A 14,047-nucleotide genomic window follows, 5' to 3' on the forward strand; every position below is an offset into this window, starting at 1 on the left:
CCTCGGCTCTGCGAGCGCTGTATTTTCACGCCCACATCGACGATTTCGCGCCCGCGGTAGCGCCTACCTCGGTCAGAAAATGACGCACGACGCGCGCGGCAGAATGGAGGAGCCTGACTACTTGCGATGAGATCGAGGCAGCCGGCTTGGCTCCGCCGGAGATGGTTAGGCTTAGCACCCCGGCAAATATTTTATGGGCGCTTTCACTAGCGGCGCGGATGATGTTTTATAGTACCGTTTTCGCATGCATTATCATCTCCTTTACTGCACAAGCAACTTCGTGTCTCCCTTGAGCCGCATTTTAAAGAGCGGTTAGAAGCGGTCGCTCGAGCGCCCGCGCCGCGCGCAGCGTGGGGGTGGTTTCGCGGCGGTGTCAGCGTGTTGGGCTTGCGCAGAGCGTTTTCGCGAGCAGAAAACAACAGCCCGGCCGTTTCTGGAGAAAGAGTGACAAACAGGGGAGCGAGAGCCGTCACTTGCTCGTTCGGCAGTTGGGTGCCTCGCCGGCTCGTTCGTATCTTCCGCCGGGCCGCGCAGGTCCGTTCGTAACAGCCGAAATTTTTCCCATTGCAAAAAACGATGCAATTTCGCCGGGACTTTTCGGAAATTCGTATCATCCCGAAATTCGCACCCCCAGAATCGTATCATCGAGAGTCCACTGTAAATAAACACCGATACACACACGCTCTGAATTTATTTATTTTTTTTTAGTTTTGGGTGGTTCGAATATTTCGAACAATAAAAGTGTCATTCGAATCGAATCGAATACCAAAAAATTCGAATCGAATATTCGAAGTTTGAATATTCGCACACCCCTAATATTTTCCAGTCTTGATTTTAGGCTTTAGTTTATTGCATAGAACACAGTGTCAGTCCATCTGCGCTCGAGGATCAGTGGTTTAGGCAAACAAAACATTACAAAGTTGAAGTTTTGGCAGATATATACAGTGTGCAGGACAGTAGCACTATGCCAACCAACGGGCATCGGGCCGACGTGCAAGGAAAAGAGATATATCTCCTTTACATTCACTAGCTGCTTCTGGCTATCCTGTCCTACATCCTTTGCCCATTCAACCATTTTCTATCCTGCCAGATCTGCCATTGGTAGCCACAACGCAGAAAGTAGTGCTTCTACACAGTGGCACATTTCATTTCGAAGGAACATTTAGAAAAAAGACAATAGACAAAGACAAAAAGACAAAGCGAGACCATGAAAGGTAAAACGAAGGGAAAAAAATTGCCCGTATTAAAAGACAACAATGCCAGAGCAAAGCGTGCAGACCATTTCAGTGTTTTTCCTGTTTTCTTATTGTTTGAAGGCATTGCCTAATGAATGACTCTTGGAGTGAAATCATGGCATTGAAGCAATGTCAGTGTAGTCTTCGTGTGTGGAAAAAAATTATTGTACGTTAGCATTTTATTTTATGCACTGCACACCCCCCTTCTCAATCCCTGCAGTTTCAGGAGGGCCTTCTGGCCCTGTTCATGTCTGCACCTTCACGGAAGCGCAGCTTAGTGTGAAAATAGCTCTTTATTGGGAGTTCCAGGAAGGGTACTGTATTTTTTGCAGTTGTTTATTGGGTAAGAATCCAACTGAGGTGTCATGCATTTATTCTTCCTTTCAACAGTGTGGCAGCAGTGACCTTCGAGTTGTTGCAACGGTCTTCTTTTTTCCTTCCTGCTTTCAGAAAACTTTTTCGATAGTGCTCATGGCCGTGGTGGACGCGAACTACCAATTCGTGATGGTCGATGTTGGGGCACCAGGCCGGCACAGCGACGGGGGCGTATTCAAGGCGTCCGAGTTCGGTCGCCAACTGGGGAATTCGACCCTGGATATTCTGAAGCTGTCCCGGCTCCCAAAAAGCACCAAGGTTGCCCCGTACGTCTTCGTTGGAGATGAAGCCTTCCAGCTCCGGCCGGACTTCATGCGTCCATTTCCAGGCAAGAACATGCGGCCATGCTACAGAGTCTTCAATTACCGCCTGAGCAGAGCAAGGTACGCAAACCCAAGTGGATAAAAAAAACTCATAGTTTATGTGACAGTGCCAACTATAGTTGAGCCAACTTTACAAGGTAGTTGGTACCTTCCCTATTAAGGCAATGGTGACTAGGTGTTGTTCTTTTGAAGATCACACTTGCCGTTTACTTGTGTAACTGTGTTGTTCTAATTCCAATGCATCAACTGTTGGTGCAGGCGGATTGTGGAAAACGCATTTGGCATCCTGACAGCCAGGTGGAGGATTCTGCTCCGTCGTGTCGACCTGCTGCCACGCAATGCAGAATTTGTTGTTCTCGCATGCTGTACACTTCACAGCTTTCTCTCTGCTGCACGGGAAGCCGCTTATAATCCTCCGGGGTACGTAGACCACGAGGACGAGCATGGCAACAGGGTGCTCGGCCACTGGCGGCAAGATGCACAAGACAGCGCGCTGTTCGAGTTGGAACGAACAAGTGCCAAGAACTTCAGCAGGGGTGCTTCCAATGCACGAAGCATTTTTGTTGAGTACTTCATGAGAGAAGGTGCTGTCCCCTGGCAGTGGGCACACACGGGTGTTCAGGCACCACGGTATCAGCCATGAACTGTGGCAGTCAGACACATGCCTTGTGGATGTCATTACTAATATTAGTTTCTTGAAATTTCTTTTCCATGTCTACCTTGTGGTGATGCGTGCACAAAGTGTTGTTTTGCTCTGAAACTTCTAATGGCGTCCTCTTTTCACTTATTACTTATTCACATTGCCCCAGAAAATACTATACAGGGATTTATTAAAGGAGCCATGAAGACAAAATACAAGTTGGGGTTATTAGAAAGACTGCTTAATCCCGATAACAATGATACCAATATCATCGCAATCTTCGAACAAATAACGGAGATATTAAAGAAAACGTGTGAAGCAGTCGCGACCCCCTAGCCAATTTCCCGCAACTTTTCCATGACGTTACGGAACCTTGTTTGTGCGATTGGCGGCCGCCTAACTGACCTGTTGCGACGACACACGACTGGACGTGTGTAATGGGGCCTCTAGTTCCATTTGACCGCATCACTTGAATGATAACGTGCAGTTAACGCACTGGAAATTACGTTTTATTGTTGGCCCGTATGATGTCATTCTTGCTCATAACATGTCACTGTGGCGCCAAATTTGAAAGTTTTCAAATACTTCTTGCTTTATTTGCGTTAAAAAAACATCTTTTGTGGCTGTAATGGAGCTGAGTGAGATACTGAATCCTAGTTCTTTCAAATTAAACGAAGTTGTATTTTCTCTTCATGGCTCCTTTAACAGTGCTCAGCCCCGCAACCTCCCTACAGCAGTTTTGAGTGGATTGCCAGGGCATGATGTTATGTGAATTTCTGAAATGCCTTTCTCCATGTACACTAACTTCTCTTTCTTAGCTTCGTAATGTAGCAAGACATAGTTGGCCACCAAAAATATTTTCATGTTTTCAATTTCATGTTTTCAAGTAGTCTATGGGAAATGCACATGTGACGGATAAGTTAAAAGTGATGCGTCATTGAAATCAAACTTTACGCTAATGAAAATTCATCTGATTGGTTGCTATGACTGAGATGATGTCATCGCATTAGTATTATGTTCAGCTAGTATTGCTGCTCAGCATTTCCTCCTTACTAGCCAGTACAAGTATTGCCACTGCCTGCATTGTTTGAGTAATTAAATTTTTCTGGTTCCCTTTGCAACTGGTTCCTGCAAAAAAAGGGTATTGTGATGTGTAAATAGTTGTTTGTGTCATTCCATATAGTACATATGTCAAATACATTAAAAAATTCAAACTTCTCGTGCATTGCAAGTCCTTGTCCTTGTTCATTAATTGATTGCACAGTCCACTTTATTGCACTTAAAATATTGCACTCGTGCACAACATGAAGTTTGCAAATGATCAAGATGAAATAATTTAAGCAATGAATACACTACAATGCTAAGTAAAAAAAAATGTAAAATACAAAAACAAAAACTGCAGTTACATACACGTGTGAAGTAAGTGAGTCATTCCTGGAATATTAGAATGAGAACAGTTAAAGTGAATGCAGCTAGAGTAAAATAAAAATAAAGTAAGTACAATAACAGTTGTAAAGTGATTTGGAGTAGAGTGAATATAATTAGTAAAATAACGATACCGTAAGTAGAAACACAGCAGAACCAGCTGTCTCTTGTAACGCTTCAGGTTCTACAGTAAAAACTAGCTGTCGTACAAAACATTGTTCAAGGTTCTTCTGTATTCTGGGTTCTGTACCTGCGTAATACTGTTAAGATGTCAATCTGAACATCGGCCCATGTGTGCTTACGGCAGTCCCTCAATCGCTCGGCTACCACTCGGCCAAAGTGGTAAGGCTCGTCTTCATTTTCATTGAGCAATTTGTCTACTCTCTCCAGCTCGCTGTCGATACGAGTGCGCTTCGATCGACGTGACGTTTTTTTAGGTTGCACAGATGCCTTGGTGCGCTGTACCTGTGATGTGCTCACTGGGCTGGCTTCCACGTCCTCCTCCTCGAGGACTATGTCTTCATCGGAGGGGCTTGCTCCAGCAGATTCCGTGCATGGAAAGGGTTCTGAGATGAATCAGAGGCACCATATTATCAGTAAATGCACCAAGTATGCCAGCTGCAGAGATACCAGTGTCTGAATTATTCGTACAGGTTGCAAGCATGAGCTTTACTACTTCAGTTGCTGTACACATCACAAATGCTTTAAATGCACTCATTGTGTGCACTAATGGACTGTGAATTTTTTTTTTTTTTTTATGGAAGCAAAAAACTAGCCAAAACTCTCCTACTGGGGAATTGTCACATACCTCCTAGTATTTATAGTTATCCTTTAGCTTTAGTTCCCATTCTGCTTTTGTTTTGTCACTTTGAATGGTGTTTTTAACCTGGATGGCTTATTTTTCTTCTCCTTTTGTGGGTCAAGTGAAGCCGCTGGAACAGATTGACCTTCGTTGCCTTTGTCATCGATATTCAGTTGTTTAAACCATTTCCCATTTTTGCAAACTGTCTCACATTATGAAATTTTTGAATGTAGGTTTATTTTGTTTGCACTTCATCGTCTCTCCTTTTCTATAATGTATATTTATTGTACACGCATATGTGCAGTACTCCTTACACCACTGAAACCAGAATTGAGAACCGGGTGCCACGCGCACGAATTGGAGGCGAAACTTGCCACAAACAACTGTATGCAGTAGTCACAGAACAATTCGAAACGTACATCTTACCCTCATCGTCGCAGTCACCACCGTCATACATTGCAGCAAAAATGGCTTGTGCATTTTCGCTGTTTGGCGCAAGTTGTTGCGCTTGCTGGAAGTTGCTTGTAGTGCTGACAGAGAAAAAGGCAGAGCAAAGTTACTCATTCAACAATCTGCATTGGAGAACACTTGCAGTGACATCATAATAATAACTCCTTATTGTGGGACTGGCACGTAGTAGTGCGTCCTTAGATTGACACTGTTGGAAAAAGTAATAGTTTGCGTACGAATCAATGTCAACTTGTCCCTTCAGGAACATCAGCAGATAGTAGTATGGCCACTTTACTGTCTTCTTCTCCTTCTCCTTATCGTCTGTACTCGCCGAACCACCGCTGGGTACACCATCCTTGTGTATCTTGTACTTCTTGGTGAAAGTGTCGCGCAGCCCCTTCCACTGTACGCTTGCCGTTGCACCTGCAGACAAGCAAATTTTAGCAAAAAATCGTACAAATGCAAGACAAAATGATTCCATATGTCTGTCTGCGAAACTCACAGGTGTTTGTTTTCATTGAGTCATATTTAAGAGATATGTGTCGTGCATATACTACTCGGATAAAAAGAAAATGTGATAATGGTGAAATCACATTCTGGAAAAATTTGAAATTAAGTGCATCTTTCCAATATTATTTTAGTAATTTCAGAAAATATCTTTACGCTTGCCCTTTTTCATTCTGAGTTACGCGAGTGTTATTAATTTTTATAACGCTTTGATACTGTGTCTTCCACTCCCTTTTTTTACCAGCTGGTTATCTTGCTGGCATTCAAGTTTGTCGCACTTTTGCAAATGATTGTGACCTGTTTTCCATTGCTTTATTTTTACTACATACTACATTCACAGTTTTGAGGCACATTAAAAATTCTTTCTCCGTCAAAAAGAAAGTGGAAAAGCTTTATTATACTTGAATATCGCTTCGCATAGCGTGTTCTGTAAGTAGGCTTTTTTGCGCGGCACGCGAGCTGTGCGTAGAGTCAGGCGCCCGAGAATAACATCCAAAAAAACTGCCGCAGATCAAAACTTCCTTTTTTTCACTTTACTCTGTACGTAACGTGAACCCTTGGTTACCACATAATGCAAGCTCAGAAAGGGCTCCTCACACATTCACGATGTGACATCGCTGAGCACATGTACAGTCACGATGAATTTGAAGGTGCCCACGGGAGCATCGATCGGCGGGCCTTTCAAGCTGCATAGCGGCCGATTTCCCAACTGTGAAGATGAATATAGCACTGCCTTTAAGCTTTCCAGAGCGTAAACATTTCGAATTGATCGCGCCGGCTCTGCACAGTGTTGACTGAGAAGAAAGAAATTGTCACTTGCCGTCAGGGTCGGGGCCGATCTCTTGTTCGACTTCGGCCCACACAAGCAGTTTTCGGCGGAAGTCTTTGTATGAGGCGTCATTGCAGTCCCATAGCATGGGACGACAATGCATAGCTGCAATTAACTTGTCGTTGTATTCGAGTTGCAACTGCCTCCTCTCCATGTTTACTGTTCAAGCGATACAAATACTCGGAAAAGGCGCGAAAGAAGCATCTGCTCTTTGGCTGCCGCGTGCGCAGGTGCTGTGCGCAGACAGGAAGTACAAGTCTGTGATTGGCTGCAGCTTCAAAATGCAGTTTGCCGCTTCCGGTCGCGTTCGCCGCCGCGTGTTCGGCATCTAGCTCGCGTAGATCGCCGGCGAACAGCCGTATTTTCGACGCCGGCAGCCGAGCGGCCGCCGCCGGGTGACGTTCGCCGCCTTTTCGTCGACATTTCGCTGCATGGAGGTCGGCCTTTAGGCATGCTACAAAAATACCCGCCTGGTTTCACTAAGCATCGCCACTGTGCACTCGCATGATGTGTGGCGGAAAAAAAAATCTGCAGCAATTCAGAGAATTTTCTGCTAATGTGTAGCATTCTTATGCCACTTGTCTAAAGTGTGAGTTCTTTATAGCCAAATTTTTTGGTTTTTCAAAATTCTGTTCAACCAGTTATCTCCATGTAGTACGCTGTTATAACAGTTGAAGGTGTTACTTACGCCAAATCTGCATTTTTGTGGAAATGCAGGGTGTTGCATGTGCCTGGGTGTGGGGGTGCTCAGCAAAGAATGCTACGATGCATTAATAGCTGGGGAGGGCCCAAGGAACTTTGGGAGCTAGGACACCTCTAGTGTGTAAAGCGTACAGCTAGGTACAACCCCTGTCACCTCTCACCGACACTGGGCTGCTGTCTTGGTGTTGCGAGGCCACAGGTACTGGAGCCAACATAGATGTTCCAAAGAAAGAACAAAATTGTAGGACATTTTGGCAAGGCATGCGACTAGGCGCCCCTATAAGCTGCAGTAGCATTTGTCTCCCAGTAACTTACTTATAGTGTCGTCTGTCTAAAAGGGCCTCAGCTGCAGCAAAACGCCTTTGCTAGTGTATTTTTATTGGTGGGTTAGTTACCCCAGTGTTTTCAGCAAATTACTCGCTCTCTCAACATCAGTTTCGTTAATGATCGTTCTCTCTCCCCCGTCCTGCGCGCAGGCCTTCTGCAAGCAGGTGTCGGCCAAGATCCAGTCGCTGCCGGACGCCAGCAGCCTGGCCTCGCTGAAGCTGGACTTCCTGCGGGTGGTGTGCAGCCACGAGCACTTTGTCACCCTGAACCTGCCCTTCGGCACCCCGCTCAGCCCGTCCCCGCCCACCTCCCCCTGCCCCAGTGTCGCCTCCTCCCAGGGCTCCTCCGTGGTGTCCAGCTCCACCACCCTCACCGACCGCGGCAGCGCCTTCGCCGAGCTCTCGCCCGAGTTCCGCCAGCAGCACTTCCTCGTCGCCCTGGTCCTGGCCGACCTGGCGACCACCCTGCAGAGCAGGTGCGGCTTCCTCCTTCTCCTTCTGGTGTTGCACTGGAGCCGCACTGCTCAGCTGTACAGAGCAGGGGTTTCCAAGTCATCGTAACAGCCCATTCGTGTCCGCGACAGGACAAAGGCCCCTGCCATTGACCTCCACGTCCATTCTCTGCCTTTGAATTTCCCTATTTCGTCCCTCCATCGAGTCACTCGCCTTCCCCTTCTTCTAGACCTGTCTCTCGGTGTCCGTTCTCTTGCCCTCGTGGTCCACCTGTTGTCGCTTGATCTCACTTGAGTGCGCTGCTTTTTTTTTATTTGAACTGTGATATATTCCACCCGAGTTTGTTCCCTAATCCTGGAAGCTCTTCTCTTGTCCCTAATTGTTACTCCCGTCGTCCTTCGTTCCACGCACAAAACGGCACTACTGCTTTTAATCAGTAACTGCAAAAGATGCAAGGGCTTGGGGATTTGACATGACTAGTATTTTTTTAATGGGGTTGTGTGGCTACTTGAAACTTGAATATCAGAGAGAATAACATGATATTCAATTTGGTTTCAAATCAAATGGCATTTGGAAACGTGAAAAGCCGAGTTTCCGGTAATAATTTGAAGCAGAGCTCTGGATCGCATGCTTTGCTCTTGATGCGCAGTCGATGTCCTGATAGCCAAATTAGGCTAAAATTGTGTCAAAAGTAAGGTGTACACACTGTGACTTGTGGCTTTCAAGCCTGCACTCTGCCAAAGAGTGGGGTCTTCCTGCTTTCAGAATTCCTTGCCCGTTATCTGTCTTCAAAGTTAATTCCTTAAAATGGATTGAAAAATTTGGGTTAAGTCACAGCTGACATTTTTATGTTTGAATGTCAAGTCTGCCTGACCCATTGTGCATGGATTTGCGTGTTCGATGGGTACTACTACAGTAAAATCTCAGTGATACACATTTCATGGTGTTGCTTGAAATATTCGTATCATCCAAAATTCATATCGTCAAAACACACACAAAATGAAGTACAAATGAATTTATTTTCGGGAGGAAAAATTCCTTCTATCCGTGTGCATTTTCTTTTTACTAAGATCTTCAACAATCGACTTCTGGAAGGCGTAAAATTGTGTGAAAGTGATTTCACGAAGGTTTTTGCCCGCCACTGCATGCCACAGCACGTCATTAAGCGCCGGGTGCATTTCAGGCAGGCATTTCAGGCAGGTGCAGGCAACGCATTCGTTACAGCTGGTACTCTTTTTTATTGCAAGCAATGCATTTTGTCCAGGGAATATTATGAATTTGTATCACACCGAAATTTGTACCACCTGTGCCCGTATCACCAAATTTGCTGAGCAGTGTTGGTCAGGAGATTAATTTAATTAGAGTTGGAGTAGATTGTTAGAGTAGACCGTCTTTCTTCCTCTGGCGCAGCAACCCGTCGCTGCAGGCCAAGGCGGCCAACATGGTCCGCAATCTGCTGGCCGTGCACGACTGGGACCCCCGCTTCACGGACCTGGAGGTCGTCAGGCCCCGGGTGGCTGCCCTCTACTTGCCCCTGGTGGCGGTTGTGGTGGACGCCCTCCCCTGCCTCTGGGACTGGCGGCCACCGGGGGAGGCCAGGGCCGGTGAGTGTTCACCCACATGTGCATTTGTGTGAGCAGAATAGGGCCAGATGGGAAAGCGTTTGTTTGCCTCTCGGGCAGTGCGGTCCGCGGAAGGCTCGGACTCCCGTCACCGCCCGGCGTCCATCCACCAGGCAGTTGCCATGGCAATCGCCGGATCCTCCGTGGCCTGGCGTGGCGACCCCGATCATAATGAATCCTACAGCCAGGTAAGCTGGCCCTGTCCTTTTTTTAAGCAGCGTGTGTGCACAACAACTTTGGGAGCAGTGAGTCCTGTCTGTGCTTCGTGTGTGAACCTGTAGAAGGGGCACGGAGTAGCTCAGTGCCCTCAGTAGCGAGAAAAAAGGCCTCTCCCTTCACTAATTCTTTCCAGATCATGAACTCATCTTATATTTCTTTCAGGATTGTAACGAGGCGTAGAAATTATGTAAGGGAGCACTTGTTACAGAATTGCCAAAATATGGAAGGGGGTAAAAAATACTACACATATAAACTGTGAACAGTCCATTTTTTGTTAGGAAATATTGGCATGTTAGTATGGCCAGTAACATGGTTGAATCTTAAAGCGGAAATGATGTGCTGTGCCCCCACTTACGTGCTCGTTGTCGTTTGCGCCGTTCCCGTCCACCCCTTTGGACACTTGCATCTGTTGGAACTTACAGGCGACTTTGATTAATACCAGCCAGCTTTTAAGTATAGTGGGTCACGACCATTCTGTCACCCTGCTGAGGGAATGAGTTGTGCGTGCAAGTCTAGTGTACGGCACCGGCTTACCCCACATCGAGAAAGGTTTAGTAACAAAGGTCAGTTGGGACCCCTGATGATGTCACAGGTCACAGTGCTGCAGCCCCCGCCCCCATCTTCGAGGCTGCTGCTTAATTGTGCCGATTCCAAGAAGCAGCATTCACTGGCCTGAGTGGTGCTCTACTGCTACGCCCAAGACCCCTGGTCCGGTGTAGCAGCTCTGAGAGGCGGTGGTGGTGGTGCCTCTGTCCTCTGGTGCAGGGGCCTCCGCAGCCCCTGGTGAAGGAGGAGTCCAGCCGGCACCTGCTGGTGTGCTTCCTGTGGGTGCTGAAGAACGCCGACCAGCGCACCCTGCGCCACTGGTGGGCCGAATGGCCCCTGCACCGCCTGCAGCGCCTGCTCGACACCCTCTACCTCTGCCTCTCCTGCTTCGAGTACAAGGTGGGGGGGCACAGGGCAGAGCAGGCAGCGTAGTAATCTACCTGTAAATCACAAGGAGTGGTTCCTACAAGGCGCTAGCCTAGGCTACTCTCCAAGGGGGCACAGTGTTCTCCCATCAAGGGCTGCTGCGTAGGGAGTGCCGTTTCCGCAGCTTGCTCTAGCATCCAGGTTAGGATTGTGTCTTGGCATTTCCACCTCCATGTTTTCAGCGGCCCATCCGATTCAGACTGAATGTAAGTCCTGGGCCTGATCGATGCAGTGGGTTTTGCTCGCATTTTCTTTCCCCTTTTTTTCTGTTCGCTTATTTCTTGCTCTCATCCAAGTTCTGCATCAAGGCTTGATTGTGAGTCAGCTTTAAACCGCCTCATCTTTGCATCAGTCGTCCACGTATTCGAAGCACGCAGTTTCTTTTAGGGAGATTTTTAATCTCTCAAGCTGTAATCGTAACCACTTTTGTAATGTTGCAGACGCAAAAAAGGCAGTACTGTAGTTCAGGTTGATTGATTGATTGATTGATTATGAGGTCTAACGCACCGACGCTACACAGGCGATAAGGCACGGCGTAGTGGAGGGCTGCAAAATAATTTTGAAAACCTGAGGATCTTTAACAAGCACCGAAATCTCGTACACACAGGCTTTTTCGCTTCCCACCTCCACGAGAAAAGCGGCTGCTATGGCCGGGAATCGTACCCCTGTCCTTGGGCTCAGCAGCACAATGCCTTAGCCACTGAGCCACTGCGGTCAGTCATAGTTCAGGTTGTACACATTAGCTGTCATGCCTAAACTTTGCACACCACATTGTGCTCTGAAGCCATGTTTGCTACACCAGTAGAAAGACTAGCTTTGTACTAGTCTTTCTACAAACACTAGCTTAGAGCATTTATTTTCACTATTCAGCTTGCTCATAGCACTCTGCTTCTTGACCTCTCAATGAGAAACTGTGGCTTTGACTGACTTTTATAACTTCTTTATTGGAAGCTAGTGTCTCTTCTGTGTACCGTCTAAATTACAGGACACACTGGGTGGACTAACGGTATTTTTGCAAATACTGATGACATAATGTACAGGGTGTTACGACGATAATTGGACCACTTTAAATTTTTTTCCTGAGCGAACCGCTGCTCAATTCACGCGCAAACTTCACGTGAAGGTCGCATTTTGTAGTCTATTTTGTTTGACACCAGGAACAATGATGCTACTTACTCGTTTATGCTGAAAATAAATAAAAGCCATTTTGGCCTATGGGAAAATGGCAGCCGGTTTGGACGTGCCAGAAAGTGCAAGCTCATTTATTTCTGTATAACAGTATTCCTGTGACATTCTGTCCTTTTTGTATCGAAACCGTTGCACGTCAGCAAATACTGTCCCCACTTATGGCCTCTGCTGCGCGGCACGCTTTCAGGGGAAGAAGACAATGCGCAAGTTTGCCCAGCAGACGCTGCGAAAGACGTCCGACATCAAGTCCAAGCTGGAGGACGCCATCCTGGGCCACTCCAGCGCACGCAGTGAGATGATGATGCGGCGCCGTGGAAACAATGCTGGCATCGTGGGGGCAGGTAAGGCACTCTGTGTGGGGCGGCTTGGCTTGGCTCTGTGTGCCGTCTTGGCTTGCCTTAACCGAGCAACTCTCGTTTACCCTCAGACCGTAGCGGCGCACCACAGGCACCAACACAGCAGGGGGATCGGCTGAGGTGGCGAAAGGATCAGACGCAGTGGCGGCACGGCTCGGATAACTACGACAGGTAGGGTAGCTTTGTCCTTAGGCCACGTGTGTCGCCAAGGACAAGCAGCTCGGAATTCATATGAGCGCATTGGAAAAATTGGGAACTGAACTTTTTGAAGTGTTATGCCTGAGCTGGGGGCCCTTGGGTTGGAGAACTCGTTTTGAGCCGGATTTTACTTTCCAGGCCCAAGATCGAGGTGGAGATGGATGCCCACATTGAGGGGAACCTGTCGACTGAGGTGACCATGACAATCCTTGATGTCCTGGAGCTGATAATACAGGTACGTTGAAAGCGGATTTGTCTGGCTAACCATGTATGCTCATGCAGTTGTTCGTTTAGTTTTCTTGAGGATTATTCGCATCTTTTGTATTGCTTCCGGGATCTGTCAAAAAAAAAAAAAAAGACGCAGGAAGGGGTCACAGAAGTATGCAGGCCTTATTTACGTCGTTAACCCCAAATAATACTTGTACAGTCGAATCCCGCTAAAACGAAATTGACGGGACGTGCAAAAAATTTCGTTGAAGCGAAAATTCGTTGAGGCGAAATCTGCCCCAACACAGCACGGAAGGGCAAGAAAAATAGCAAGGTATATTTCCGCATCATTGGCAGCATAATACAATGTTTAGAAAAAAGAGTGACGCGCAGTAACGTCGTGTTTAGTCAGATAACAAACATACCAACGGTTATCTGTTTTTTTACCAGCACGCAAAGAGCGCGATACTGAGGAGAAGGAGAGAGGTGAAGAAATGCAGGCGCAAAGCGTATTGCTGTACAACAAGGCGTTTCCACCGAGCTGATTACTTGCAGATGGCTGCTACGCGGTTGGAAGCCCCCCTCTCGCTTGTGGCAGGAACGGCCCCGTTATCTTAATTATCCTCTGACTAGGCACGCAGCGACTGACCTTGGCTGGCAAGCCGCGCACGCTTGCATTTATCGCAACCACCCGCGCGCGACTAAGATAGGATGACGCGGGTTCAAGACTAAACACGAAAACATTATTTTTGCTCTTGACTTTGAAGAATTGTAGCAGGAAAACTGCAGGGGCAGCTGCTTACAACGCGTACATGACGGCGCTGCGCCAGCAGCCATGCCAGCAGCCCAGCAGCAGAGCACATTCGCGCAATTTCAACTGGATATGGATTGGCTATAGCTCCGGCTTGGCGAACCTGGCTTGCACCTCGTATAAAGACGGCCCACCGCATCGTTATCACCATCACACAATGGCGTCCACCTGAGTTTTTTTTTTGTTTTGGGTGGCAGTGTGGGCGCACCGCACATGTTTTCGGTGAAACTAAGTGTCCTGAACGTATAAAAAGTTACAGATAGCTGGCGCTATGCTTATTTTATTGTAAAATAATTGTTCAAACCCAGCCCAAATCATCAAAAATTTCGTTGAAGCGATAGCAAGCCAGACAAATGGTTGGTTGTGGCGAGGACTTTGTTGCATTGACTTTTGTGGCTAGCTGACAG

At 47.2% G+C, this 14,047-nt stretch overlaps 1 protein-coding gene across 1 annotated transcript in view; it reads left to right on the forward strand.

Moving 5' to 3' along the window:
• Positions 1-14,047, forward strand: part of Zir (dedicator of cytokinesis) — a 70,537-nt gene that overhangs the window by 36,664 nt on the left and 19,826 nt on the right. The window contains 7 exon segments of the mRNA XM_077694210.1: positions 7,765-8,090; positions 9,478-9,671; positions 9,750-9,877; positions 10,674-10,853; positions 12,256-12,409; positions 12,496-12,595; positions 12,761-12,857. Coding sequence (XP_077550336.1) covers positions 7,765-8,090; positions 9,478-9,671; positions 9,750-9,877; positions 10,674-10,853; positions 12,256-12,409; positions 12,496-12,595; positions 12,761-12,857 — 1,179 coding nt within the window.

Source organism: Haemaphysalis longicornis, unplaced genomic scaffold (assembly GCF_048455015.1).
Source record: "Haemaphysalis longicornis isolate Haplotype H1 unplaced genomic scaffold, Haemaphysalis longicornis Haplotype H1 scaffold_12, whole genome shotgun sequence".
Lineage (NCBI taxonomy): Eukaryota > Metazoa > Arthropoda > Arachnida > Ixodida > Ixodidae > Haemaphysalis > Haemaphysalis longicornis.